This window comes from Oncorhynchus kisutch, linkage group LG21 (assembly GCF_002021735.2).
Source record: "Oncorhynchus kisutch isolate 150728-3 linkage group LG21, Okis_V2, whole genome shotgun sequence".
Classification (NCBI taxonomy): domain Eukaryota; kingdom Metazoa; phylum Chordata; class Actinopteri; order Salmoniformes; family Salmonidae; genus Oncorhynchus; species Oncorhynchus kisutch.
Window position 1 is genome coordinate 42224652 of NC_034194.2, and position 26701 is coordinate 42251352.

The window sequence follows — 26701 nt, forward strand, 5'->3', positions numbered from 1 at the left end:
TGACATTACGACAGTTAGGTCAGCTGTTATGACCGTGTTATAACGTTTTGTCAAGTGTTACCAAAACAAACATACATTGACAAAACTTCAGAAGTTATTTTGAATATTTTGAACAACAACAACAACAAGAAGAACAACACCAATCAATGTGAAGAGTGGGACACAGATTAGTAGTGGATCCCCCAGTTGTCAATAAATGGAAAATGGAGTTACTAAGTTGTCTGAGAGCGACCTGATCGGGTTGTCGTATTGAGGTCAAAACATCTATCAAAGTGGTCAAATTTGATGACTTCTGACTTACTGGAAAAAACGTGCCCGATAGAGATAGTAAGGGGTTATTAACAGACACACAGAGGAAGCAGACAGACATAGAGGAAACAGACAGACACACAGAGGAAACACACACACACAGAGAGCATTAAACAGACAGACATGCAACTCAGCATGAGACAAGTAATTCTAGGAGCAACAGCAAAATACTATAAGGTGACTTCCGGAGCAGACTGCACCAGACATACATAGCTACACAGAAACGGATTTAACACACCCCTCAGCCTGCCCCCCACACTTACAGCTGCCTTGGCTAACTGGTTGGCCTTCTGTCTCTGCAGGTCTGACTTGATGAAGCCTGGAGAGAGAAAAACATTTCTTAAAAAGCGGACATGCATGTTTAGGGTTTACGTAAGACTAGTGAGGTGTGTGCCAGCCATTTTGATGCCTGCAACACATGACCTTTCAGCAGATCCCTCTATACAATTCCATGATCAGGTTTTTTACGGTTCAGGTCAGTGGTGTCCAATTAAGACCCAGACAACCAGGTGAGGGTGGGAGTTCCTAACTAAATCAATTAAGACCTAGACAACCAGGTGAGGTTGGGAGTTCCTAACTAAATCAATTAAGACCTAGACAACCAGGTGAGGGTGAAAGTTCCTAACCAATCTGTGGCGTGAAAACCCGCAGTCTCCGTTCTCGAGGATGGGGAGTTTGATAAGTGGATCAGGTAAATACATAATTTGTTTCACCGTGTTGCTTGTCAAATAGCATGAAAGAATATTCCCTATAGCAAAGACAGTAAGGCACAGCTTCCACTAGAGGGCACTCAATACAACAAAAAAATGTACACCATACGATGATGCGCACGATACATAAATCCTTCAATAGAAAAGCTGAAAGGACTAATTCTTAACAGATATTTATAACTGTGTTAATGTTACAACACAACCTAGTTCATTATCTATACTATGGCTCAGATTGTAAATAATTGGTGGTCATGAGTTGTCAATGTTTAATTTAACCTTTATTGCTCTAGAGTTTACCTTACATACTGCCCATGCAGTAACCCTCTGTTGCAGACTCTTAACCCTTCTAGTCATACAATAAATCATTAACAATAAATTAACTTGGGACTTTAGCCCTGGCCCAAAAAACAACCAGTATGTACTTTGAAGAGGAGTTTAGGGCTCATTGATTTATTACTTCAATTGATTTATAGTTCTCCCCTAAATTACTGCCCCTCTGGACTGACCTTTAACCCTTCACATCATTAACATAATCATCTAGCGCAGTGTTTCTCAAACTGGGTCCTGGGGTCCCCACTGGGTACACGTTTTGGTTTTTGCCCCAGCACTACACATCCGATTCAAATAAAATCAACTAAATCTTCATTCTTTGATCATTTGAAAATCAGCTGTGTAGTTTAAGGTAAAAAAATTCATAATTCATCCCTTGGTGTCCAGAGGACCAAGTTTAGGGTCTATTGTCATGTTGGTGAACTTGGACTTCAGTCCTGATGTTCTCCAGTAGTCAGTATGGATGTATTTAAGGAATTACACAGCAGCTCTCTGGAGTTAACCCTTCAAGGGCCAATCAGTAGCCTCACTTTCCTCTCATGTGGTTGAATGTGGACTTGGACTACAGTAGCCAATGGCACCCTATTCCCTATGTAGTGCACTACTTTAGACCAGAGCACTATGGCACCCTATTACCTATGTAGTGCACTACTTTAGACCAGAGCCCTATGGCACCCTATTCTCTATATAGTGCACTACTTTAGACCAGAGCACTATGGCACCCTATTACCTATGTAGTGCACTACTTTAGACCAGAGCCCTATGGCACCCTATTACCTATGTAGTGCACTACTTTAGACCACCACCATCAGAAAAAGGTCTTTACCTGTGAGGACCGATCCAATGAAGAGGAAGACGCAGAGGAAGATGTTTCCTGCCAGCGTCCCGTAGTTATCTATGATCTTCCCCTGGCAGATAGTGAACATGATACCAAACACCTGTGCGTATATATATAGAGAGAGAGAGAGAGCGAGAGAGAGAAAGTGAGAGTGAATTATCAATTATCTTTCCTTGACAGATAGTGAAAATGATACCAAACACCTGTCGCGGGAATTGGCCCTCTACACCAGTAGATCCCAAACTGTGGAGCGCACCAAATGTAACACTGCCATACTTAAACTGTTTAACAGTGTTGGGTATAGGCTATTTCCCTGACATCTGGAACTAATAATACCAATTTCACATTCAAAATACAATTTAAAAAAAATAGAAATTTGACCCAAACGTTCCCTGTGGCGCGGCTAGGTTGACGTTCCCTGTGGCGCGGCTAGGCTGACGTTCCCTGTGGCGCGGCTAGGCTGACGTTCCCTGTGGCGCGGCTAGGCTGACGTTCCCTGTGGCGCGGCTAGGCTGACGTTCCCTGTGGCGCGGCTAGGCTGACGTTCCCTGTGGCGCGGCTAGGCTGACGTTCCCTGTGGCGCGGCTAGGTTGACGTTCCCTGTGGCGCGGCTAGGTTGACGTTCCCTGTGGCGCGGCTAGGCTGACGTTCCCTGTGGCGCGGCTAGGTTGACGTTCCCTGTGGCGCGGCTAGGTTGACGTTCCCTGTGGCGCGGCTAGGTTGACGTTCCCTGTGGCGCGGCTAGGTTGACATTCCCTGTGGCGCGGCTAGGTTGACGGTCCCTGTGGCGCGGCTAGGTTGACGGTCCCTGTGGCGCGGCTAGGTTGACGTTCCCTGTGGCGCTGCAGGTTGACGTTTGACCCTGTGTCAACAGCAACCTGGGGGAAAATATTCAGCACCATCATGAACAGATCACTGCACGTTCTGAGTGAACACAACATCCTGAGCAAAAGTCAAATTGTATACCAAATTATCAAACCATATTTACATCTTACACACCCTAATTGATAAAACACAAATTCTCATGCTTTGTAAGACTTCCAAAAAAGCTTATGATTAAAATTTGACATGAACTCTTTTTACTGAAATTAAATTTATAAAGTGGTGTGGGAGGAAAAAACAATCAAATCCATGTACACCAATAACAAATGCAGTCAACATGATGAACATAAGATTTATTTCCCCCAAGGGTGAGGAGTACAAATTCAGCTCAAATCTATTTCATATCTAGATAAAGGAAATGGCAAGAAAACGCTTGAGCAATCAACGGCGCCCGATCTCACTATTAACGACACACGCGCTTCCTGTAGTCAGATGCCCTGGTGCTGCTGTCCCACACAAAAGACGGTTACAACAACCATTAGATCATCTGCTAATAGTTCTGTCAAACCTGGACCCCGGACGGTCAAAACGAGACAAACATTCTAACGTTCCAGAACAAGGTCCAGATGGTCAGGGAAATGGATATACTGGGCTCTACTGATATAGAACACACGTATGCGTAACGGGACAAAACCTGAGGCAGCACAGGGAACGTCAACCTAGCCGCGCCACAGGGAACGTCAACCTAGCCGCGCCACAGGGAACGTCAACCTAGCAGCGGCACTGGGAACCTCAGCCTAGCCGCGGCACTGGGAACGTCAGCCTAGCCGCGGCACTGGGAACGTCAGCCTAGCCGCGCCACAGGGAACGTCAGCCTAGCCGCGCCACAGGGAACGTCAGCCTAGCCGCGCCACAGGGAACGTCAGCCTAGCCGCGCCACTGGGAACGTCAACCTGCAGCGCCACTGGGAACGTCAGCCTAGCCGCGCCACAGGGAACGTCAACCTACAGCGCCACTGGGAACATCAGCCTAGCCGCGCCACAGGGAACGTCAGCCTAGCCGCGCCACAGAGAACGTCAACCTATTAGCGCCACAGGGAACGTCAACCTAGCCGCGCCACAGGGAACATCTGTGGGGTCCGCTATACGGCAGTGTGGGGTCCGCTATACGGCAGTGGAGTGTGGGGTCCGCTATACGGCAGTGAAGCGTGGGGTCCGCTATACGGCAGTGAAGCGTGGGAACGCCACTGGGAACGTCAACCTAGCCGCGCCACAGGGAACGTCAACCTGCAGCGCCACTGGGAACGTCAGCCTAGCCGCGCCACAGGGAACGTCAACCTACAGCGCCACTGGGAACATCAGCCTAGCCGCGCCACAGGGAACGTCAGCCTAGCCGCGCCACAGAGAACGTCAACCTATTAGCGCCACAGGGAACGTCAACCTAGCCGCGCCACAGGGAACATCTGTGGGGTCCGCTATACGGCAGTGTGGGGTCCGCTATACGGCAGTGGAGTGTGGGGTCCGCTATACGGCAGTGTGGGGTCCGCTATACGGCAGTGAAGCGTGGGGTCCGCTATACGGCAGTGAAGCGTGGGAACGCCACTGGGAACGTCAACCTAGCCGCGCCACAGGGAACGTCAACCTGCAGCGCCACTGGGAACGTCAGCCTAGCCGCGCCACAGGGAACGTCAGCCTAGCCGCGCCACAGAGAACGTCAACCTAGCCGCGCCACAGGGAACATCTGTGGGGTCCGCTATACGGCAGTGTGGGGTCCGCTATACGGCAGTGAAGCGTGGGGTCCGCTATACGGCAGTGAAGCGTGGGGTCCGCTATACGGCAGTGAAGCGTGGGGTCCGCTATACGGCAGTGAAGCGTGGGGTCCGCTATACGGCAGTGAAGCGTGGGGTCCGCTATACGGCAGTGAAGCGTGGGGTCCGCTATACGGCAGTGAAGCGTGGGGTCCGCTATACGGCAGTGAAGCGTGGGGTCCGCTATACGGCAGTGAAGCGTGGGGTCCGCTATACGGCAGTGAAGCGTGGGGTCCGCTATACGGCAGTGAAGCGTGGGGTCCGCTATACGGCAGTGAAGCGTGGGGTCCGCTATACGGCAGTGAAGCGTGGGGTCCGCTATACGGCAGTGAAGCGTGGGGTCCGCTATACGGCAGTGAAGCGTGGGGTCCGCTATACGGCAGTGAAGCGTGGGGTCCGCTATACGGCAGTGAAGCGTGGGGTCCGCTATACGGCAGTGAAGCGTGGGGTCCGCTATACGGCAGTGAAGCGTGGGGTCCGCTATACGGCAGTGAAGTGTGGGGTCCACTATACGGCAGTGAAGTGTGGGGTCCGCTATACGGCAGTGAAGTGTGGGGTCCACTATACGGCAGTGAAGTGTGGGGTCCACTATACGGCAGTGAAGTGTGGGGTCCACTATACGGCAGTGAAGTGTGAAGTCCACTATACGGCAGTGAAGTGTGAAGTCCACTTACGAAGCAAGAATGACAAACAGGACAAACACCCAAATGAAACCCTGCAAGAGCTTCCTCGGAGGACAGAGAAACTCCAAACAACGCAGAGTAGAATGACAATTCCCTTAATATCCAAAAAAGAGCCACCAAATTGTATAATCTCTACAAACTACTGACCCCCACTCCTACAATTGAAACTAAGTCCTCAAATGTCAAGAGGTGACCATAGAGAAGAGTCATCTGGTTCTGAGGCTTAGTTCACTAACCACTACCAATCCAACAAAGCCACAGGACAGCACTCAAATATCACCTATTGGAAAGACACCACAAAACAAAAAAATAAGTCAACTTCAATGCTATTAGTCTCTAAACAGACAGTACATGGTGGCAGACTATCTGACCACCGTGACTGATAGAAAACACAGAAACAATGACAAAATGTACAGACTCATTGAGCACAACCTGGCCATAGAAACCGTCCGTCACAGACAGATCTGACAACCCAGAGAGGACAGCCTGGCCATAGAAACCGTCCGTTACAGACAGATCTGACAACCCAGAGAGGACAGCCTGGCCATAGAAACCGTCCGTTACAGACAGATCTAACAACCCAGAGAGGACAGGTTGTGCTCACTCTAACCCTCAGAGGTCCTGACAGAGATGTACTTTCGCCTACAATGACAGAACAATGCAGACTTACAGGCAATTTTCTTTGCTAAAATGTTTAAATACAAAAATGTTGAAACTAAAAACAGATAAGGAAAAAAATATATTTGGAGAAAAACACCTTTGTGCAAAATATGTAGCTTCCTGCCACACCCGTAGCTACCCGTGTCCATTTCATCATTGTCCTCATTCATGTCTTACTGTAGGGTCCTGTTAAATTGTTACTCACTTAGTATTATTTTTCTTACTATTATCATCCATCCGTCATCACGGATTTGATACATGTCTATATGTAAAAGCTTTGGCAATGTATGTGGTAACACTATCCATGCCAATAAAGCCTTTCGAATTTGAATTGAAAGGAGGTAATGAGAGCGAGACAGAGGGCACGAGACCGAGAGCGAGACAGAGAGAGAGAAAGCGAGAGAGCGAGAGAAAGCGACAGAGCGAGAGAGCGAGAGAAAGCGACAGAGCGAGAGAGCGAGAGAAAGCGACAGAGCGAGAGAGCGAGAGAAAGCGACAGAGCGAGAGAGCGAGAGAAAGCGACAGAGCGAGAGAGCGAGAGAAAGCGACAGAGCGAGAGAGCGAGAGAAAGCGACAGAGCGAGAGAGCGAGAGAAAGCGACAGAGCGAGAGAGCGAGAGAAAGCGACAGAGCGAGAGAGCGAGAGAAAGCGACAGAGCGAGAGAGCGAGAGAAAGCGACAGAGCGAGAGAGCGAGAGAAAGCGACAGAGCGAGAGAGCGAGAGAAAGCGACAGAGCGAGAGAGCGAGAGAAAGCGATAGAGCGAGAGAGCGAGAGAAAGCGACAGAGCGAGAAAACGAAAGAGATAAGTTTCGGGAATTCAGAGCAACAGGAGAGATCGTGATTAAATATTTGTTTAATAATATAAGTCTAATATTGAGTTAATACAAACTCAATAGGAACTACCAGAACCAAGCTCGCCATCATTATTTGGGGGATTCGTGTGTATCGTTTTGTATTGTTTGGCATTACTGCACTGTTGGAGCTATAAGGAAACATACGCATTCCCCTGCACCTCTGATAGCATCTGCAAAATATATTTAAGTGACCGATAAAATTTGATGTCAACGTGCTTTATAGGTAGATTCATATCAGATCCAGGGGATGAGCTCTATTACTGACTGACTGATTCAGATTCAATAGATGCCAGGATGCTGCCTTGTATAGAAAGGCTCCTTGCAGACAGCCTATAAAAAGGCCTCACTCTTACATATCAGCCTCTGAGGCAGTTATTGAATCTGATCAAGCCTGTCAGGAATGGAGTTCACCCAACTCTGCAAATATCATCCATAAAACTTGAAGTGTCCCTTACAGTTATACACAAGCTAACAACCAGCATAGATAACAAGATGACCCAGCTAACTAGCTAGCTTGTCCATAGTGTTTAAAAAATTTTTTTTATACATGATTACTTAGCTATTTAAAAAAAAAAACATGACTAAAGAATTCATTACAACAAAGGATTTAAGAAACCAAACTTCTTGTCAGAAAAAAACTGATTTGAAAAACATTTAGGTTTTTGACAGGCAATATATGTAGGTGTCATAACCAGCCATAAAATACAATATCTGTCACAACAGGTTTAAATATATGACAACGTTATGACCATATGACAGGTTGTGTCATTGCTTATGACATGGTTTTGACTGTCATAAAAAAGTTGACACCCCATGTGGTGTCAAATAAAGTGATACCCAGATCGTCATAAGATTTAATTTTTGCTAAAACACAGTCAGTTCCACTTTATCTACATATCTGCATCAAAACAGATTACAAATGACACTTCGTCTTACATATAAGGAAAGACGTACACAAGGCGTGTGTTAATAAATAAAGAACTTTGAGGGGGATACATAGTAAGTGCAAGTTAAATCGAAAATTGGAACGACTAAAGATGATCACAATAAGGCAATGAGAAAACTGTGATAAACACGTTTTTGTACAGTTATCAGAGTAAACATTCACATAAAAGACATTAACAATACAATATTTTGTACAGTTATCAGAGTAAACATTCACATAAAAGACATTAACAATACAATATTTTGTACAGTTATCAGAGTAAACATTCACATAAAAGACATTAACAATACAATATTTTGTACAGTTATCAGAGTAAACATTCACATAAAAGACATTAACAATACAATATTTTGTACAGTTATCAGAGTAAACATTCACATAAAAGACATTAACAATAATTGGCTTTTAAAACTTAAATTACTTCTGTACATACATTCCCTTAGGCCTGTAGCCTAATACAGGAAGAGTCATAATGGGAACATGCAGGGGAGGCTAAATGACCAGTGACAATCTGAGCTACTGGGTGGAGACTAGGAGTCCCTTTACTAGTGCCTGTAGCGAGTCACACTCACTGGAGTACCACAACGGCGTCTCATTTTTCAAGCGAAGGTCTTTTAAGGGACGCCTTAATAAGGGTTAGGCTTCAGTCTTAGCCTACATTCATTCTTTCCAATCAATAGCCAGCAGGCTTATCTAGCTAATTATATGGGTATCATACATACATTTTACTAGTAGAATAGCAATCCTGCAGCAGCCCTGTCTTGTGGCTGGCTAGCTAGCTACTGTAGCTAGCTACAAATCAATTCAGACACTAGCCAATTCATTTTAGCTCTTAGCTAATACAAATGACAAATGCTCTTCAAATTGACAATGAGAATTTTATTTTGTACAGTTATCAAGGGAAACATTTACATAGAAAAGACAACGAGCTAAATCAAGTTGCTAGCTAACGTTACCTTGCCTCGTTTTGGCTTACTGTCTACTCTGCTCATCAGTACATTTCAGGCTCATCTTGTAAAATCAGGAAAAAATATATACTATAATTACCAACAAATTGTATACAGTTTCTTACCTTAATATGTTGTCCTGATCTCAATAACAAAGCTATCGAAGTTGTGAGAAACCTCTCAGGTCCAGTGGAGGCGAGGCGCCTCCCAGTGGCAGCATTCACTTTCAAAATTGAACTGACATTCCTGCGCCTTTTTCTTTTTTCTTCTCATAAAACAACTCAGCTAGCTAGAGAAATGATAAATTGCGATGCTAGCTAGTTAATGTTAGCTAAACTTGGGAGCTCAAGGGGACAGGCTTCAGGAGCCAGCTGGTTACATATGATTCCACCATGGGCAACAACTGGCTATTTGTTAGTTTTCAGCCAAATATGTGACCCGTTTCAGGAAACTAGGCGTATGTCGCAGGTCACTACTTCACAGGAGAGCCTTCTCAAACATGTGAACTTTCATGTGCCTTAATAACAAACTTGTATGCCATCTGTAAATAGAAATAAATAGTTAAATTACGAGACAAGTTGGTTTAGCCAGAGAAAAATTCAGCAACCTTCCCGCTAGCCATGATTGGCTGAGATAATGAGTGGGCTGGACATGCTGAGAGATGAGTTTTGATTTGTCTGCCATATAGCACGCTTCTATCTATTTGAGCTGGTCTGTATGTCTAGGTAATCCTGACTAGTGCAGCTTTTTTTTTTTTTAAGAAGATGTATCATGTATTAAAACTGCATAAACCTAATGTCAAGTTAAAGTGTAAAAGCTGGCTGGCCCGTTAGCTAACATTATGTTTATGCTCTCCACTCTCTGGAGGACTGAGTTTTGAAATCATTGTAATTCGAGTATGATAGCTAAGGAAATAGAGAAAACACCTTTCTCTGGATTACATCTTCAAACTAAGGCCAACCATGGCATCCGACAGGAGATGTATTCAACCATGATGTATACGGGTAAGAGTCTAGCTAGCTAGCTACATTTTCAGATATTACATGTTTCTAATTTTGACAGAAAGTGGTGTCATTTCAAGTAAAAGTGTACTGTTACCTAGCTAACGTTAGCTGGCTGGCTCGCTAGCTAAAAATTGTGAAAAATATTATTCCTCGTATCTCAGACACATTGCTTGACTAGTTATAGCCTAATGTTAGCTCACCAACATTGAAACTGGTTGGTTAGCTACCTGCAGATTCATGCAGGGTAGTAACGTCATGAGTTGGTATTATGGTTCATTGTTTAACTAGCTAGTTAGCTACATGTCTTAACAAAAGACTCCACTATGCAAGTATCCATTTCAATAGAACATCACCGCTACAACAACTGTTGATAGACTTACTAGCTGGTAAATTCGCTCTGGCCATCTACTCCAATTTCAGACCACGGGTAAGATAAGTCTAGCTAGCTACATTTTCAGATATTACACATTTCTAATTTTGACAAAGTATTTTAATTTCAAGTTAAAGAGTACTGTTAGCTAGCTAGCTTACGTTAGCATTGAACCTGGTTGGTTAGAAACATGCAGATTCATGCAGCGTAGTAACATCATGAGTTGGGATTATGGTTCATCGTTTACCTAGCTACATGTCTTAACAAAAGCGCAGAATAACTGATGAATTTACAAACGTGCAACATCTGTTGAATATGGCCGGTGTCAGTAAACTGAACACGAACTGCTCTGAATTTACAAACTGACAGCACAGTTGCAGTCACCAATGCCCTGGGTAACATAAACAGCCTAACCATCTCTGGAAGGGCAAGTAATGGCCAGTGAGCTGTTCACTCTCACTTAGATGTCTGGAAGTAGCTAGCAAGTTAGTACAGAACGCTCAGATCAACCCTTAAAGAGATGGGTGGGGCTAAAGCTTAAGAGGGTGTGAATGATGCTGAATGGGTGGGGCTAAAGCTTAAGAGGGTGTGAACGATGCTGAATGGGTGTAGTAAACAAAGGGCTCTCAAATAACAGTACCAAAACAATCAAAGGCCATTTTTATCAACTTTGAAAGCAAAATTACTTTCCCTCAACTGACATTTATGATATACCATTTTGTAGCTATTTTGTAGCCATTTTGAGTCTACTTTTATCCAATGTAAAAAACACAATTTCAAATGTTGCTACAGTCGGTCACATGCTCTTCACATTATCAAGGGTACCTCTTTTTCAAATTGGAAACTTTATACAGCAATTTGAAAATAATGGTAGTCAAAGACACCATTGAGTAACAAAGACAAACACCAATTCTGTCAACTGCTCGCTGAATTTCGACAATTTGTGCCTCCTTCAAATTGGGCAGATGCAGCGAACTTGACAGAATTGTCAGATATGAGTTGAGTGGAACATAGCTAGTTCATCCAGTGGCCACCATATTTAGAAGGATAGCTACTGAATGAAATGTAGCTAGCTAGTATGGTGGCTCACACTGGCCATGCAGTATCCAATCCAACTAGCTAAACGTGGACGCCAAAAGACCCAGCTATCGAGACTTGGGAACTCATGGGCACACAGGCTACATTAGCCAACTGGTTAGACATGATTACACCACAGGCAACTAGTTCATTTTCAGACAAATATTTTCAAGTTAGTTTAGGAGGTTAACTATTACTGAAATGTAGCTAGCTAGATGACTGGCCAGTCAGTAGCTACCCATTCGTGACCTATTCTTTGATACATGCGTGTTAACTTGATTGGACAGTGAAACAACAAAAAAAAGACTGGTAGCTAGCTGGCGATGCTTTATAAACACATACATTTAAACCTGTTATGACATATATTGAGTTATTTTATTTCTGGTTATGACACCTACATAAGTGTCAAAACCCAGAAAACCTACCACACAAAGCAAAACATTCAATTACACCATAGCCTACCAGTCAACAGTATGTTTGTCATACATACATAATTCAGAACGTATTCATACCCCTTCCCTTTTTCCACATTTTGTTATGTTAAAGCCTTTTTCAAAAATGGATTAAATTAAATATTTCCGTCAATCTACACACAATACCCCATTATGACAAAGTGAAAACAGGTTTTAAAAATGTTTGCTAATTTATTAAATATAAAACAAAAATACCTTATTCACATTAGTAGTTAGACCCCTTGCTATGACACTTGAAATTGACCTCAGCTGCATCCTGCTACCATTAATGATCCTTGAGATGTTTCTGCAACTTGGAGTCCACCTGTAGTAAATTCAATTGACTGGACATGATTTGGAAAGGCACACACCTGTCTATATAAAGTCCCACAGTTGACTGTGCATATCAGAGCAAAAACCAAGCCATGAGGTCGAAGGAATTGTCCGTAGAGCTCCGAGACAAGATTGTTTCGAGGCACAGATCTGGGGAAGGGTACAAAAAAAGCCTGCAGCATTGAAGGTCCCCAAGAACACAGTGGCATCCATCATTTATAAATGAAAGATGTTTGGAACCACTAAGACTCTCTCTAGAGCTGGCCACCCGGCCAAACTGAGCAATCGAGGGAGAAGGGCCTTGGTCAGGGAGGTGACTAAGAAACCGATGGTTACTCTGACAGAGCTCTAAAGTTCCTCTGTGGTAATGGGAGAATCTTCCAGAAGGACAACAACCTCTGCAGCACTCCACCAATCAGGCATTTATGATAGAGTGGCCAGACGGAAGCCACTCCTCAGTAAAAAAGGCACATGACAGCCTACTTGGAGTTTGCCAAACAGTACCTAAAAGACTCTGACCATAAGAAACAAGATTCTCTGGTCTGATGAAACCAAGACTGAACTCTTTGGCCTGAATGCCAAGCGTCACATCTGGAGGAAACCTGGCACCATCCCTACAGTGAAGCATGGTGGTGGCAGCATCATGCATTGGGGATGTCTTTCAGCAGCAGGGACTGGGAGACTATTCAGGATTGAGGAAAGGAGGAACAGAGCAAAATACAGAGATATCCTTGATGAAAACCTTCTCCAGAGCGCTCAGGACCTCAGACTGGGACGAAGGGTGACCTTCCAACAGGACCACGACCCTAAGCACACAGCGAAGACAACGCAAGAGTGGCTTCGGGACAAGTCTCAACGTCCTTGAGCTGCCCAGCCAGAGCAGACTTGAACCCGATCAAACATCTCTGGAGAGACCTGAAAATAGCTGTGCAGCGACACTCCCCATCCAACCTGACAGAGCTTGAGAGGATCTGCAGAGAACAATGGGAGAAACTCCCCAAATACAGATGTGCCAAGCTTGTAGCGTTACTACACCCAAGAAGACTGGAGGCTGTAATCGCTGCCAAAAGGTGCTTCAACAACGTACTGAGTAAAGGGTGTGAATACTTATGTAAATGTGATATTTCATTTTTTTTTAAATATAAATTAGCGAACATTTAAAAAAATGAAAACATGTGCTTTGTCATTATGGGGTATTGTCTGTAGATTGGTGAAGAAGAAAAAGCAATTTAATCCATTATAGAATAAGACTAAAGTAACAAAATAAGGAAAAAGTCGAGGTCTGAATATTTTCCGAAAGCACTGTATTTCCATGGATACCAAAAGCTTTGATCTGCCCACTGTGCAGCAGCTGTGTGTGTCTGTGTGTGTGTGTCTGTGTGTGCAAGGGGGGGGGGGGGGGGTCACCTGTGCAGAGCAGTTGAGCAGGCCTGAAGAGGTTCCTTCACACTCAGGGTAGGTCAGCTCCACTCCAAACTCAAAGCCCAGGGGCAGGTAGCCTGTCATGAAGAACCTACACACACACACACACACACACACACACACACACCTTATAATAAAGCGCTATATAAATATTATTACACTTATTAGAGCCTTATGTACAGTACCAGTCAAAAGTTTGGACACATCTACTCATTCAAGGGTTTTTCTTAATTTATACTATTTTCTACATTGTAGAATAATGGTGAAGACATCAACGCCATGAAATAACACATATGGAATCATGTAGTAACCAGAAAAAAAAAGTGTTAAACAAATCCAAATATATTGAGTTTACCGGGTCTGAAGTTCAAATGTATGCAGATGATAGTGATATATGTGCAAAGATCAAATAACAAGCTGCACAAGAACTCACTACTGTAATGGTCCAGGTTACAAAGTGGCTCAGTGACTCACTACTGTAGTGGTCCAGGTTACAAAGTGGCTCACTACTGTAATGGTCCAGGTTACAAAGTGGCTCACTACTGTAATGGTCCAGGTTACAAAGTGGCTCACTACTGTAATGGTCCAGGTTACAAAGTGGCTCACTACTGTAATGGTCCAGGTTACAAAGTGGCTCACTACTGTAGTGGTCCAGGTTACAAAGTGGCTCACTACTGTAATGGTCCAGGTTACAAAGTGGCTCACTACTGTAATGGTCCAGGTTACAAAGTGGCTCACTACTGTAATGGTCCAGGTTACAAAGTGGCTCACTACTGTAATGGTCCAGGTTACATAGTGACTCAGTGACTCACTACTGTAATGTTCCAGGTTACAAAGTGGCTCAGTGACTCACTACTGTAATGGTCCAGTTTACAAAGAGGCTCAGTGACTCACTACTGTAATGGTCCAGGTTACATAGTGACTCACTACAGTAATGGTCCAGGTTACAAAGTGGCTCAGTGACTCACTACTGTAATGGTCCAGGTTACAAAGTGGCTCACTACTGTAATGGTCCAGGTCACAAAGTGGCTCAGTGACTCACTACTGTAATGGTCCAGGTTACAAAGTGGCTCAGTACTGTAATGGTCCAGGTTACAAAGTGGCTCACTACTGTAATGTTCCAGGTTACAAAGTGGCTCAGTGACTCACTACTGTAATGGTCCAGTTTACAAAGAGGCTCAGTGACTCACTACTGTAATGGTCCAGGTTACATAGTGACTCACTACAGTAATGGTCCAGGTTACAAAGTGGCTCAGTGACTCACTACTGTAATGGTCCAGGTTACAAAGAGGCTCAGTGACTCACTACTGTAATGGTCCAGGTCACAAAGTGGCTCAGTGACTCACTACTGTAATGGTCCAGGTTACAAAGTGACTCACTACTGTAATGGTCCAGGTTACAAAGTGGCTCAGTGACTCACTACTGTAATGGTCCAGGTTACAAAGTGGCTCACTACTGTAATGGTCCAGGTTACAAAGTGACTCACTACAGTAATGGTCCAGGTTACAAAGTGGCTCAGTGACTCACTACTGTAATGGTCCAGGTTACAAAGTGGCTCACTACTGTAATGGTCCAGGTTACAAAGTGACTCACTACAGTAATGGTCCAGGTTACAAAGTGGCTCAGTGACTCACTACTGTAATGGTCCAGGTTACAAAGTGGCTCACTACTGTAATGGTCCAGGTTACAAAGTGGCTCAGTGACTCACTACTGTAATGGTCCAGGTTACAAAGTGGCTCAGTGACTCACTACTGTAATGGTCCAGGTTACAAAGTGGCTCAGTGACTCACTACTGTAATGGTCCAGGTTACATAGTGACTCAGTACTGTAATGGTCCAGGTTACAAAGTGGCTCAGTGACTCACTACTGTAATGGTCCAGGTTACATAGTGACTCACTACTGTAATGGTCCAGGTTACATAGTGGCTCAGTGACTCACTACTGTAATGGTCCAGGTTACAAAGTCGGCTCAGTGACTCACTACTGTAATGGTCCAGGTTACAAAGTGGCTCAGTGACTCACTACTGTAATGGTCCAGGTTACATAGTGGCTCACTACTGTAATGGTCCAGGTTACATAGTGACTCACTACAGTAATGGTCCAGGTTACAAAGTGGCTCAGTGACTCACTACTGTAATGGTCCAGGTTACAAAGTGGCTCAGTGACTCACTACTGTAATGGTCCAGGTTACATAGTGACTCACTACAGTAATGGTCCAGGTTACAAAGTGGCTCAGTGACTCACTACTGTAATGGTCCAGGTTACAAAGTGGCTCAGTGACTCACTACTGTAATGGTCCAGGTTACAAAGTGGCTCAGTGACTCACTACTGTAATGGTCCAGGTTACAAAGTGGCTCAGTGACTCACTACTGTAATGGTTCAGGTTACAAAGTGGCTCAGTGACTCACTACTGTAATGGTTCAGGTTACAAAGTGGCTCAGTGACTCACTACTGTAATGGTCCAGGTTACAAAGTGGCTCACTACTGTAATGGTCCACGTTTCAAAGTGGCTCAGTGACTCACTACTGTAATGGTTCAGGTTACAAAGTGGCTCAGTGACTCACTACTGTAATGGTTCAGGTTACAAAGTGGCTCAGTGACTCACTACTGTAATGGTTCAGGTTACAAAGTGGCTCAGTGACTCACTACTGTAATGGTCCAGGTTACAAAGTGGCTCACTACTGTAATGGTCCACGTTTCAAAGTGGCTCAAATGCCTCGTGTTTGCATCTTAATGTGAAAAAAAAACTGTTTGCATGTTCTTCACAAAGAGGGCAACAGATGCTACTGAGCCATATGTCTGTGTCAGGGGAGAAGCTCCAGTTGGTACCTGATTTTAAGTACCTTGGCATCATAATTGATTCCAACCTCTTTTAAAAAGCATGTGAATAAGGTCATTCAGATTCAACCTAGCTAATTTCCGATTTATACGAAATTGTTTGACTACAGAGGTAGCAAAACTGTACTTCAAATCTATGATACTCCCCCACTTAACATACTGCTTGACTAGTTGTGCCCAAGCTTGCTGTACCACATTAAGACCTATTCAGTCTGTCTACAAACAGGCTCTCAAAGTGCTTGATAGGAAGCCCAATAGCCATCATCACTGTCACATCCTCAGAAAGCATGAGCTCCTGAGTTGGGGAAATCTTGTGCAATACACCGACGCATGTCTTGTATTCAAGATCCTAAATGGCCTGGCTCCCCCTCCAATCAGTATATTTGTTAAACAGAAAACCCAAACATATGTCAGCAGATCCACAAGGTCTGCCATGAGAGGTGACTGTATAGTTCCCTTAAGGAAAAGCACCTTTAGTAAATCCATTTCCTCTGTGAGAGCTTCCCATGTCTGGAATACACTGGCATCAGACACACATAACTGCACCACATATCACACTTTAGCCATGTCTTCATACATTTTGTGAAAGGTCAATCAGATTGGTGATCATAATCCCTAACTGTGTGTTGCCGCTCTCCATGTCTGTTGTCTGTAGTTTGTGAGGTGTGGAAACACTTACTTTTATGAATTTTGTCTTGCTGCTTTTTGTTCTGTGTTACTCTGTCTGTGTCTTGCTTGTCCCATGTTGCTCTGCGTGTGCGCACTGCTCAATGATTGTCTATATTGTAATTATTTTTAATAACCTGCCCAGGGACTGAGGTTGAAAATTAGCCTGCTGGCTGAAATCGGCACTTACTGAAACGTTGATTAATGTGCACTGTCCCTCTAAAAATAAAATAAACTCAAAATATATTTTATGAGATTCTTCAAAGTAGCCAACCTTTGCCTTGATGACAGCTTTGCACACTCTTGGCATTCTCTCAACCAGATTCACCTGGAATGCTTTTCCAACAGTCTTGAAGGAGTTCCCACATATGCTGAGCACTTGAGGCTGCTTTTCCTTCACTTCACCGTCCGACTCATCCCAAACTATCTGAATTGGGTTGAGGTAGGGTGGTGATTGTGGAGAGCAGGTCATCTGATGCAGCACTCAATCACTCTCCTTCTTGGTCAAATAGCCCTTACGAACCTGAGTGTGTGTTTTGGGTCATCCTACTAAGCGCAAACCAGATGGGATGGAGTATCGCTGTAGAATGCTGTGGTAGCCATGCTGGTCAAGTGTCCCTTGAGTTCTAAATAAAATCACAGACCGTGTCACCAGCAAAGCACCCCCTCCATGCTTCACAGTGGTAACCACACATGCCGAGACCATCCGGTCACCTACTCTGCATCCCACTAAGACACGGTAGTTGGAAGAAAATAAACAAATGTCCAATTTGTACTCCAGACCAAAAGGACAGTTTTCCACCGGTCCGTTGATCATGTTTCTTGGTCCAAGCAAGTCTCGTCTTACTGGTGTCCTTTAGTTGTGGTTTCTTTGCAGAAATTCAACCATGAAGGCCCGATTCACGCAGTCTCCTCTGAACAGTTTCTGCTGATGCGTCTGTTACTTGAAGCATTTATTTGGGCTGCAATCTGGAGGTGCAGTTAACTCTGGGTCTTCCTTTCCTGTGGCGGTCCTCGTGAGAGCTAGTTTCATCATAGCGCTTGATGATTTTTGCAACTGCATTGCAAAGTTCATGAAATTTTCCAGATTAAGACGTGAAAGTCAGTCAAAAGTAATGGACTGTCAAGCTGGTCTTGCTTTATGGACTATGATATGGACTTTCACCAAATAGGGTTATCTTGTCACATCACAACTGATTGGCTCAAACACATTGAGAAGGAAAGAGATTACACAAATTAACTTTTGACAAGGCACAACTGTTAATTGAAATGCATTCCAGGTGACTACCTCATGAAGCTGGTTGAGAGAATGCCAAGAGTGTGCAAAGCTGTCAAGGCAAAGGGTGGCTACTTTAAAGAATCTCATATATTTGGATTTGTTTAACACTTTATTGGTTACTACGTGATTCCATAGTTTTGATGTCTTCACTATTACTCTACAATGTATAACATAAAGAAATGTTTGACTGGTAATTTATGTATACACAGAGATCCTATTTTTTGGGTATTTAGAATTAATATTTTCCTGACCAAGATGTCAGATGTTTCAGTCCTGTTGCTAGGATGCTAATGTCCACTCTTTTGTTCTATTTCATTCAGTGGTTGTCACACAGATTCAACAAGGAGACACACACACACACACACACACGTACGTCACAAAAATGCAATAGAACAGGACATAATGACTGGGGAACACCTCAATCATTATCAGAATAGCCTGGGTTGACAGACTGCTTTAGGACTTCAAAAAGTAATACTTTCTACTATCTCGCAAGTCGCTGTACATTCATAGCTAAATATCACAATGACAAGTCTTGCCCCTCTCCTGCATAATTTATAGAACAGGGGTTGCATCTTAGGTGTTGAGAGAGAGAGAGCAAGAGAGAGAGGGGGGGGCCAGAGAGCGAGAAAGAGATGGGGGGGGTTAAGAGATTTTATATTTATTCAGGGGAAACCATTGAGACCAGGGGTTCAAGGGAGCTTAGTGGTTAGAGCGTTGGGCCATGTCTTTCAGCTAGTTCGAATCCCCGAGCTGACAAGGTACAAATCTGTCGTTCTGCCCATGAACAAGGCAGTTAACCCACTGCTTCTAGGCCGTAGTTGTAAATAAGAATTTGTTCTTAACTGACTTGCTTAGTTAAAAAATAAAAAATAAACATTTATTTTAATAAATGGTACCCTGAGAACAATACAAATTCAAAATGATCAATACATTTTTTTTTACTAAAAATGACAGAATCAACACTACAGCTTCAAACCCCAACAAATACAATTATTTGCATTCAATCCAAACAGTTGAAATTCTCATTAAAAATGAATTCAACATTAAAGTCCTAAACTGTCCTACATGCACCTGAGAGTCAAGGAGTTTTGTAGGCTATTCCAAAAAAATGTGTTGCACTAAAACTGAAGTTAGATTTACCTAGATGGGAAGATACTCATGGAACCTCCAGAGATAAACATCCCTGTGAACGGTTTTGGCGTCTCATTTAAAAATAATAATAAAAATAACAGCGAAGTGAGGTAGGTCAGAAGCAGAAGTGTAGTAGAGTTTCGTAAACAAAGAGTGAGTAATGAAGTGATCTACGGGACTTTAAGTGAGGACCAGCCAACCTTTTGATACGAGATGCAGTGATGCGTATTGAAACAGTCACCTGGGATAAAGTGAAGGGCGCTATGGTAGACGGCATCCAATGGTTTAAGAGTAGTGGCTGTTGCATTCTGGTAAACGGTGTCACCATAGTCAAGAACTGGCTGGAGGGTTAACTGTACAATCTGCCTCCTGCTGTTTAGGGAGAAGCATGATCTGTTTCTATAAAATAAACCTAGTTTAAATCTCAGCTTCTTAACTAGTTCATTCGTTGTTTAAAAAAAAAGTCACATTATTGGCAATCCAAAAGTTCAGATATGTGGGAACCTGCTCAATGAAAGAAACATCCAATACATAAATGTGTAAGCCATCTGAAATATTTCTACAAAAACAAAATGGGAAAAAAAAAAAAGAGTTAAGGACGTTCTGCAAGGCGACAAAATCTGATTGCAGCAACAAATGGCCTGGTCAGCCATAGGGGCAATAGCATACAGAACAGTGTCATCTGGCGGCGGGGTAGCCTAGTGGTTAGAGTGGAGGGGCGGCAGGGTAGCCTAGTGGTTAGAGTGGAGGGGCGGCAGGGTAGCCTAGTGGTTAGAGTGGAGGGGCGGCAGGGTAGCCTAGTGGTTAGAGTGGAGGGGCGGCAGGGTAGCCTAGTGGTTAGAGTGGAGGGGCGGCAGGGTAGCCTAGTGGTTAGAGTGGAGGGGCGGCGGGGCAGCCTAGTGGTTAGAGTGGAGGGGTGGCAGGGTAGCCTAGTGGTTAGTGTGGAGGGGCGGCGGGGCAGCCTAGTGGTTAGAGTGGAGGGGCGGCGGGGTAGCCTAGTGGTTAGAGTGGAGGGGCGGCGGGGCAGCCTAGTGGTTAGAGTGGAGGGGTGGCAGGGTAGCCTAGTGGTTAGTGTGGAGGGGCGGCGGGGCAGCCTAGTGGTTAGAGAGGAGGGGCGGCGGGGTAGCCTAGTGGTTAGAGAGGAGGGGCGGCGGGGTAGCCTAGTGGTTAGAGTGGAGGGGCGGCGGGGTAGCCTAGTGGTTAGAGAGGAGGGGCGGCGGGGTAGCCTAGTGGTTAGAGTGGAGGGGCGGCGGGGTAGCCTAGTGGTTAGAGTGGAGGGGCGGCAGGGCAGCCTAGTGGTTAGAGTGGAGGGGCGGCGGGGTAGCCTAGTGGTTAGAGTGGAGGGGCGGCAGGGCAGCCTAGTGGTTAGAGTGGAGGGGCGGCGGGGTAGCCTAGTGGTTAGAGTGGAGGGGCGGCGGGGCAGCCTAGTGGTTAGAGTGGAGGGGTGGCAGGGTAGCCTAGTGGTTAGAGTGGAGGGGCGGCAGGGTAGCCTAGTGGTTAGAGTGGAGGGGCGGCAGGGTAGCCTAGTGGTTGGAGCGTTGGACTAGTAACCGGAAGGTTGCAAGTTCAAACCACCGAGCTGACAAGGTACAAATCTGTCATTCTGCCCCTGAACAGACTGTTCCTAGGCCGTCATTGAAAATAAGAATTTGTTCTTAACTGACTTGTCCAGTTAAATAAAAGGTAAAATAAAATAAATCTGCATACAGTTGAATGTTACAGGATTTTGCAGATAGACTACTATTTAGATAAATAATTTTGAAGAGGACAGGTCCCAAAATCAACCCCTTTGGGATACCTTTAGTAAGAGGTAACTTCACACCATCAGAAAGCACACATTGTGTCCTGTCTGAGAGACAGTAAGACATCTATTTCTCAAATGTCTGAAGGACTGCCCGTCAGAGGTAGAATCAGTTCATCTAGCCTTAGCCCAAGCTAGGTTTCCATGAACTCTTTCAGACAATTCATGCATGAACCACATATATATCCTTTACCCTTAATATTTTAAAATGGGGCATGCTCATCTACAACAGAGTTAAACAGAAAGGTAAAACATTTAAGGGCCTGATCCGAATCAAAGATCGAGGGACACAACCTCCCAATTATACAACCACAGGCCATACAGGAAATGTTCATTGAAAGTTCTCTTCGCAAAAATAATTATTGGACACGATTTCGGTAGCTTAGTATCTCTAATGCAGGCAATGGGACACCGGTCACTGAACTCGTTAGCTAAGAGTCCATCAACTGTGTACTTATGGAGGGGGGGGGGGGGGTTTATTAGAATGACATGCAAAAAGTGTAGATGTCTCATGGTGTTTTAAGTTGGGGCAGCTTGGTTTAGTTATCAGTTGAGTTAAATTTAGCTCAATACAAATATATATTTTAGTCTGATTACGAGAGAGAGAGAGAGGTCTTACCCCAGAGCTCCAGCGGTGAGGAAGACTACCCAGAGATGACCAAGACTGAGGGTGAAGGCGTAGACCAACATCCCTACGAAGGACATGATGTAGACCGTCAGGGTAGTCTGTCTGAAAGATGCAATCAATTATTCAAAATCAGTCATGGTCTGGGAAACAGAGACATTACACACAATTCACAGAATACACAGAATACACTGATATCCTAGAGATAAATCAAATCCATGCTAGAAAAAAAAGAAAGTCTATATACAGTGTGTACAAATGGCGTGAGGAGGTAAGGCAATAAATAGGCCATTAGTAGTGAAGTAATTACAGTTTAGCAAATTAACACGAGTGATAGATGAGCAGATGATGATGTGCAAGTAGAAATACTGGTGTGCAAAAGAGCTGAAAAGTAAATAAAAACAATATGGGGATGAGGTAGGTAGATTGGGTGGGCTATTTACAGATGGGCTATGTACAGCTGCAGCGATAGGTTAGCTGCTCAGACATATCCTAGAGACAAATCCAATACACATCGATAGATCCAAATCAACACATGAGAGTTGTGGATTAATCCACCAGTTCAGCTATGTAGTAATCCTGGCATGTCAGTTACAGAGTCGCGATGAACAACTGAATAAAATAGATACTGTCAGCTCCATGCATTCTATTTCCATCTGCAGCATCCAGAGAGAGAGTTTCACTTCCCTGAATACACCCACGGCGGTGTGGACAGAACACGGGTCGTCTAATATACCCACGGTGGTGTGGACAGAACACGGGTCGTCTAATATACCCACGGTGGTGTGGACAGAACACGGGTCGTCTAATATACCCACGGTGGTGTGGACAGAACACGTGTTGTCTAATACACCCACGGTGGTGTATTATTATGAAAATGACCCAATGGCCAGCTTTGAGGAGATTTGAATAGTACACGTCACGTCCTTACATTGTACAGTGACAACACGTGTTACATGGTAAACATTCTTCCTGAACTAGCGACCATGTGCGGAATGGGTTCACAGGAGTAGCAAGGGATTGGACGACAAAACTCAAAAATCACATTTTATTTGTCACATGCAACAGGTGAGATGCTTACTTACAATCCCTTAACAAAACAAAGCACGTTTAAGTGTTAAGTACCATTTTTACTAAATAAACTAAAGTTTTTTAAAAATAAGACCTTGGACCCCTGAGGGGGTTCTCTGAACTCATGGCCAGTGACCCTATGGAATCAGAGGTTAGGGGTCAGGGGTTTCGGAGAGATAAACAGGCTGCACCTGGACAAACAGAACTGGGCTCTGTCCTGTCCCAAGCACACAGCAGGAAACAGAGGGACAAACATCACCATGAAAGAACATGAAACTACGCCAGCCAAGAAGAATGCAAAAATCTAACAATACAAACCAACATCCTACACAGTCCAGGAGACAGTCTGACAATACAAACCAACATCCTACACAGTCAATGAGCCAGTCTGACAATACAAACCAACATCCTACACAGTCAATGAGCCAGTCTGACAATACAAACCAACATCCTACACAGTCAATGAGCCAGTCTGACAATACAAACCAACATCCTACACAGTCCAGGAGACAGTCTGACAATACAAACCAACATCCTACACAGTCCAGGAGACAGTCTGACAATACAAACCAACATCCTACACAGTCAATGAGCCAGTCTGACAATACAAACCAACATCCTACACAGTCCAGGAGCCAGTCTGACAATACAAACCAACATCCTACACAGTCCAGGAGCCAGTCTGACAATACAAACCAACATCCTACACAGTCCAGGAGACAGTCTGACAATACAAACCAACATCCTACACAGTCCAGGAGACAGTCTGACAATACAAACCAACATCCTACACAGTCAATGAGCCAGTCTGACAATACAAACCAACATCCTACACAGTCCAGGAGACAGTCTGACAATACAAACCAACATCCTACACAGTCAATGAGCCAGTCTGACAATACAAACCAACATCCTACACAGTCAATGAGCCAGTCTGACAATACAAACCAACATCCTACACAGTCCATGAGACAGTCTGACAATACAAACCAACATCCTACACAGTCAATGAGCCAGTCTGACAATACAAACCAACATCCTACACAGTCAATGAGCCAGTCTGACAATACAAACCAACATCCTACACAGTCAATGAGCCAGTCTGACAATACAAACCAACATCCTACACAGTCAATGAGCCAGTCTGACAATACAAACCAACATCCTACACAGTCAATGAGCCAGTCTGACAATACAAACCAACATCCTACACAGTCAATGAGCCAGTCTGACAATACAAACCAACATCCTACACAGTCAATGAGCCAGTCTGACAATACAAACCAACATCCTACACAGTCAATGAGCCAGTCTGACAATACAAACCAACATCCTACACAGTCAATGAGCCAGTCTGACAATACAAACCAACATCCTACACAGTCAAGGAGACAGTCTGACAATACAAACCAACATCCTACACAGTCAATGAGCCAGTCTGACAATATAAACCAACATCCTACACAGTCAAGGAGACAGAAGTCTTCACACAGCCAGCCAACCAACATGAAAGGATAAAACACAAACAGTACAAGAACTGGAGACAAAAGCGTCTCACACAAGTCATTGGTGGAAAAAGATGCAGTGAGTTTCTTTCTCAGTGGGCAACACTAGCTGCGATGACATCATAACCGGCTTCTTTCACTGGATTGGCTCAAAGCAACTCAACCAACTTCCTGTATCTCCATTCCACCTTCATTCCACCTTCATTCCACCTTCATTCCACCTTCATTCCACCTTCATTCCACCTTCATTCCACCTTCATTCCACCTTCATTCCACCTTCATTCTGAATGATTTTGATGTGTTGTGACCCATGTAAAATTATAATTTAAAATAACCTGGACTTGACTTACTTGTATGTTTTGGTTCTGTCCAACCAGATGCCACAGATCAGTGATCCCACCATGCCAGCGATAATGATGGTGAGACCTATCCTCCCTGCATTCAACTCTTCACCCTGCAGGTCAGGACAGACAGGGGAGACCAGGGTTAGTGTGTGTGTGTGTGTGTGTGTGTGTGTGTGTGTGTGTGTGTGTGTGTGTGTGTGTGTTGGCTCTGGTCTAAAGTAGTACACGATATAAGGAATAGGGTGCCATAGGGCTCTGGTCTAAAGTAGTACACTATATAAGGAATAGGGTACCATAGAGCTCTGGTCTAAAGTAGTACACTATATAAGGAATAGGGTACCATAGATCTCTGGTCTAAAGTAGTGCACTATATAGGGAATAGGGTACCATAGAGCTCTGGTCTAAAGTAGTGCACTGTATAGGGAATAGGGTACCATAGAGCTCTGGTCTAAAGTAGTGCACTATATAGGGAATAGGGTACCATAGAGCTCTGGTCTAAAGTAGTGCACTATATAGGGAATAGGGTACCATAGAGCTCTGGTCTAAAGTAGTGCACTGTAATAGGGAATAGGGTACCATAGAGCTCTGGTCTAAAGTAGTGCACTATATAGGGAATAGGGTACCATAGAGCTCTGGTCTAAAGTAGTGCACTGTAATAGGGAATAGGGTACCATAGAGCTCTGGTCTAAAGTAGTGCACTATATAGGGAATAGGGTGCCATTTGTGAAGCACACCCATTGTGCATGCTATTCTAACCAACTACTGACTAGGTTGGAAACAGGTTTCCCTGAGTTTCCATCAGTATTGAACAGAGGAATGTGAAGCTATACAAGCTAGACAGGTCATATCAGGTGGCAGAGGGAGTGACAGTCTCTTTCTGTAGGAGATAACTGGTAATATATTACACGTACATATTACCTCAACTAACCGGTCGGTGCCCCCGCACGTTGACCCTGTACCGGTACCCCCTGTATATAGCCTCCACATTGACTCTACCGGTACCCCCTGTATATAGCCTCCACATTGACTCTGTACCGGTACCCCCCTGTATATAGCCTCCACATTGACTCTGTACCGGTACCCCCCTGTATATAGCCTCCACATTGACTCTGTACCGGTACCCCCTGTATATAGCCTCCACATTGACTCTGTACCGGTACCCCCTGTATATAGTCTCCACATTGACTCTGTACCGGTACCCCCTGTATATAGCCTCCACATTGACTCTGTACCGGTACCCCCTGTATATAGCCTCCACATTGACTCTGTACCGGTACCACCTGTATATAGCCTCCATATTGACTCTGTACCGGTACCACCTGTATATAGCCTCCACATTGACTCTGTACCGGTACCCCCTGTATATAGTCTCCACATTGACTCTGTACCGGTACCACCTGTATAGCCTCCACATGACTCTGTACGGTACCCCTATAGCCTCCACATTGACTCTGTACCGGTACCCCCTGTATATAGCCTCCACATTGACTCTGTACCGGTACCCCCTGTATATAGCCTCCACATTGACTCTGTACCGGTACCCCCTGTATATAGCCTCCACATTGACTCTGTACCGGTACCCCCTGTATATAGCCTCCACATTGACTCTGTACCGGTACCCCCTGTATATAGCCTCCACATTGACTCTGTACCGGTACCCCCTGTATATAGCCTCCACATTGACTCTGTACCGGTACCCCCTGTATATAGCCTCCACATTGACTCTGTACCGGTACCCACCTGTATATAGCCTCCACATTGACTCTGTACCGGTACCACCTGTATATAGTCTCCACATTGACTCTGTACCGGTACCACCTGTATATAGCCTCCACATTGACTCTGTACCGGTACCCCCTGTATATAGCCTCCAC

The 26701-nt window shown here is 44.5% G+C and overlaps 1 protein-coding gene across 6 annotated transcripts in view; it reads right to left on the bottom strand.

Moving 5' to 3' along the window:
* The window catches only part of LOC109880619 (feline leukemia virus subgroup C receptor-related protein 2), a 61062-nt gene that overhangs the window by 4132 nt on the left and 30229 nt on the right, over positions 1-26701 (bottom strand). For all 6 annotated transcript variants that reach the window (XR_004204720.1, XM_031800857.1, XM_031800861.1 and 3 more), the window contains exons 5-9: positions 24834-24937; positions 21902-22012; positions 13551-13656; positions 2176-2287; positions 573-628 (exon numbers count right to left, since the gene is read on the bottom strand). Coding sequence is in view for 5 of the 6 variants with exons in the window: in XM_031800857.1 (XP_031656717.1) it covers positions 573-628; positions 2176-2287; positions 13551-13656; positions 21902-22012; positions 24834-24937 (489 nt within the window). In the remaining variant the exon portion in view is untranslated. The remainder of the gene's footprint in view (positions 1-572; positions 629-2175; positions 2288-13550; positions 13657-21901; positions 22013-24833; positions 24938-26701) is intronic.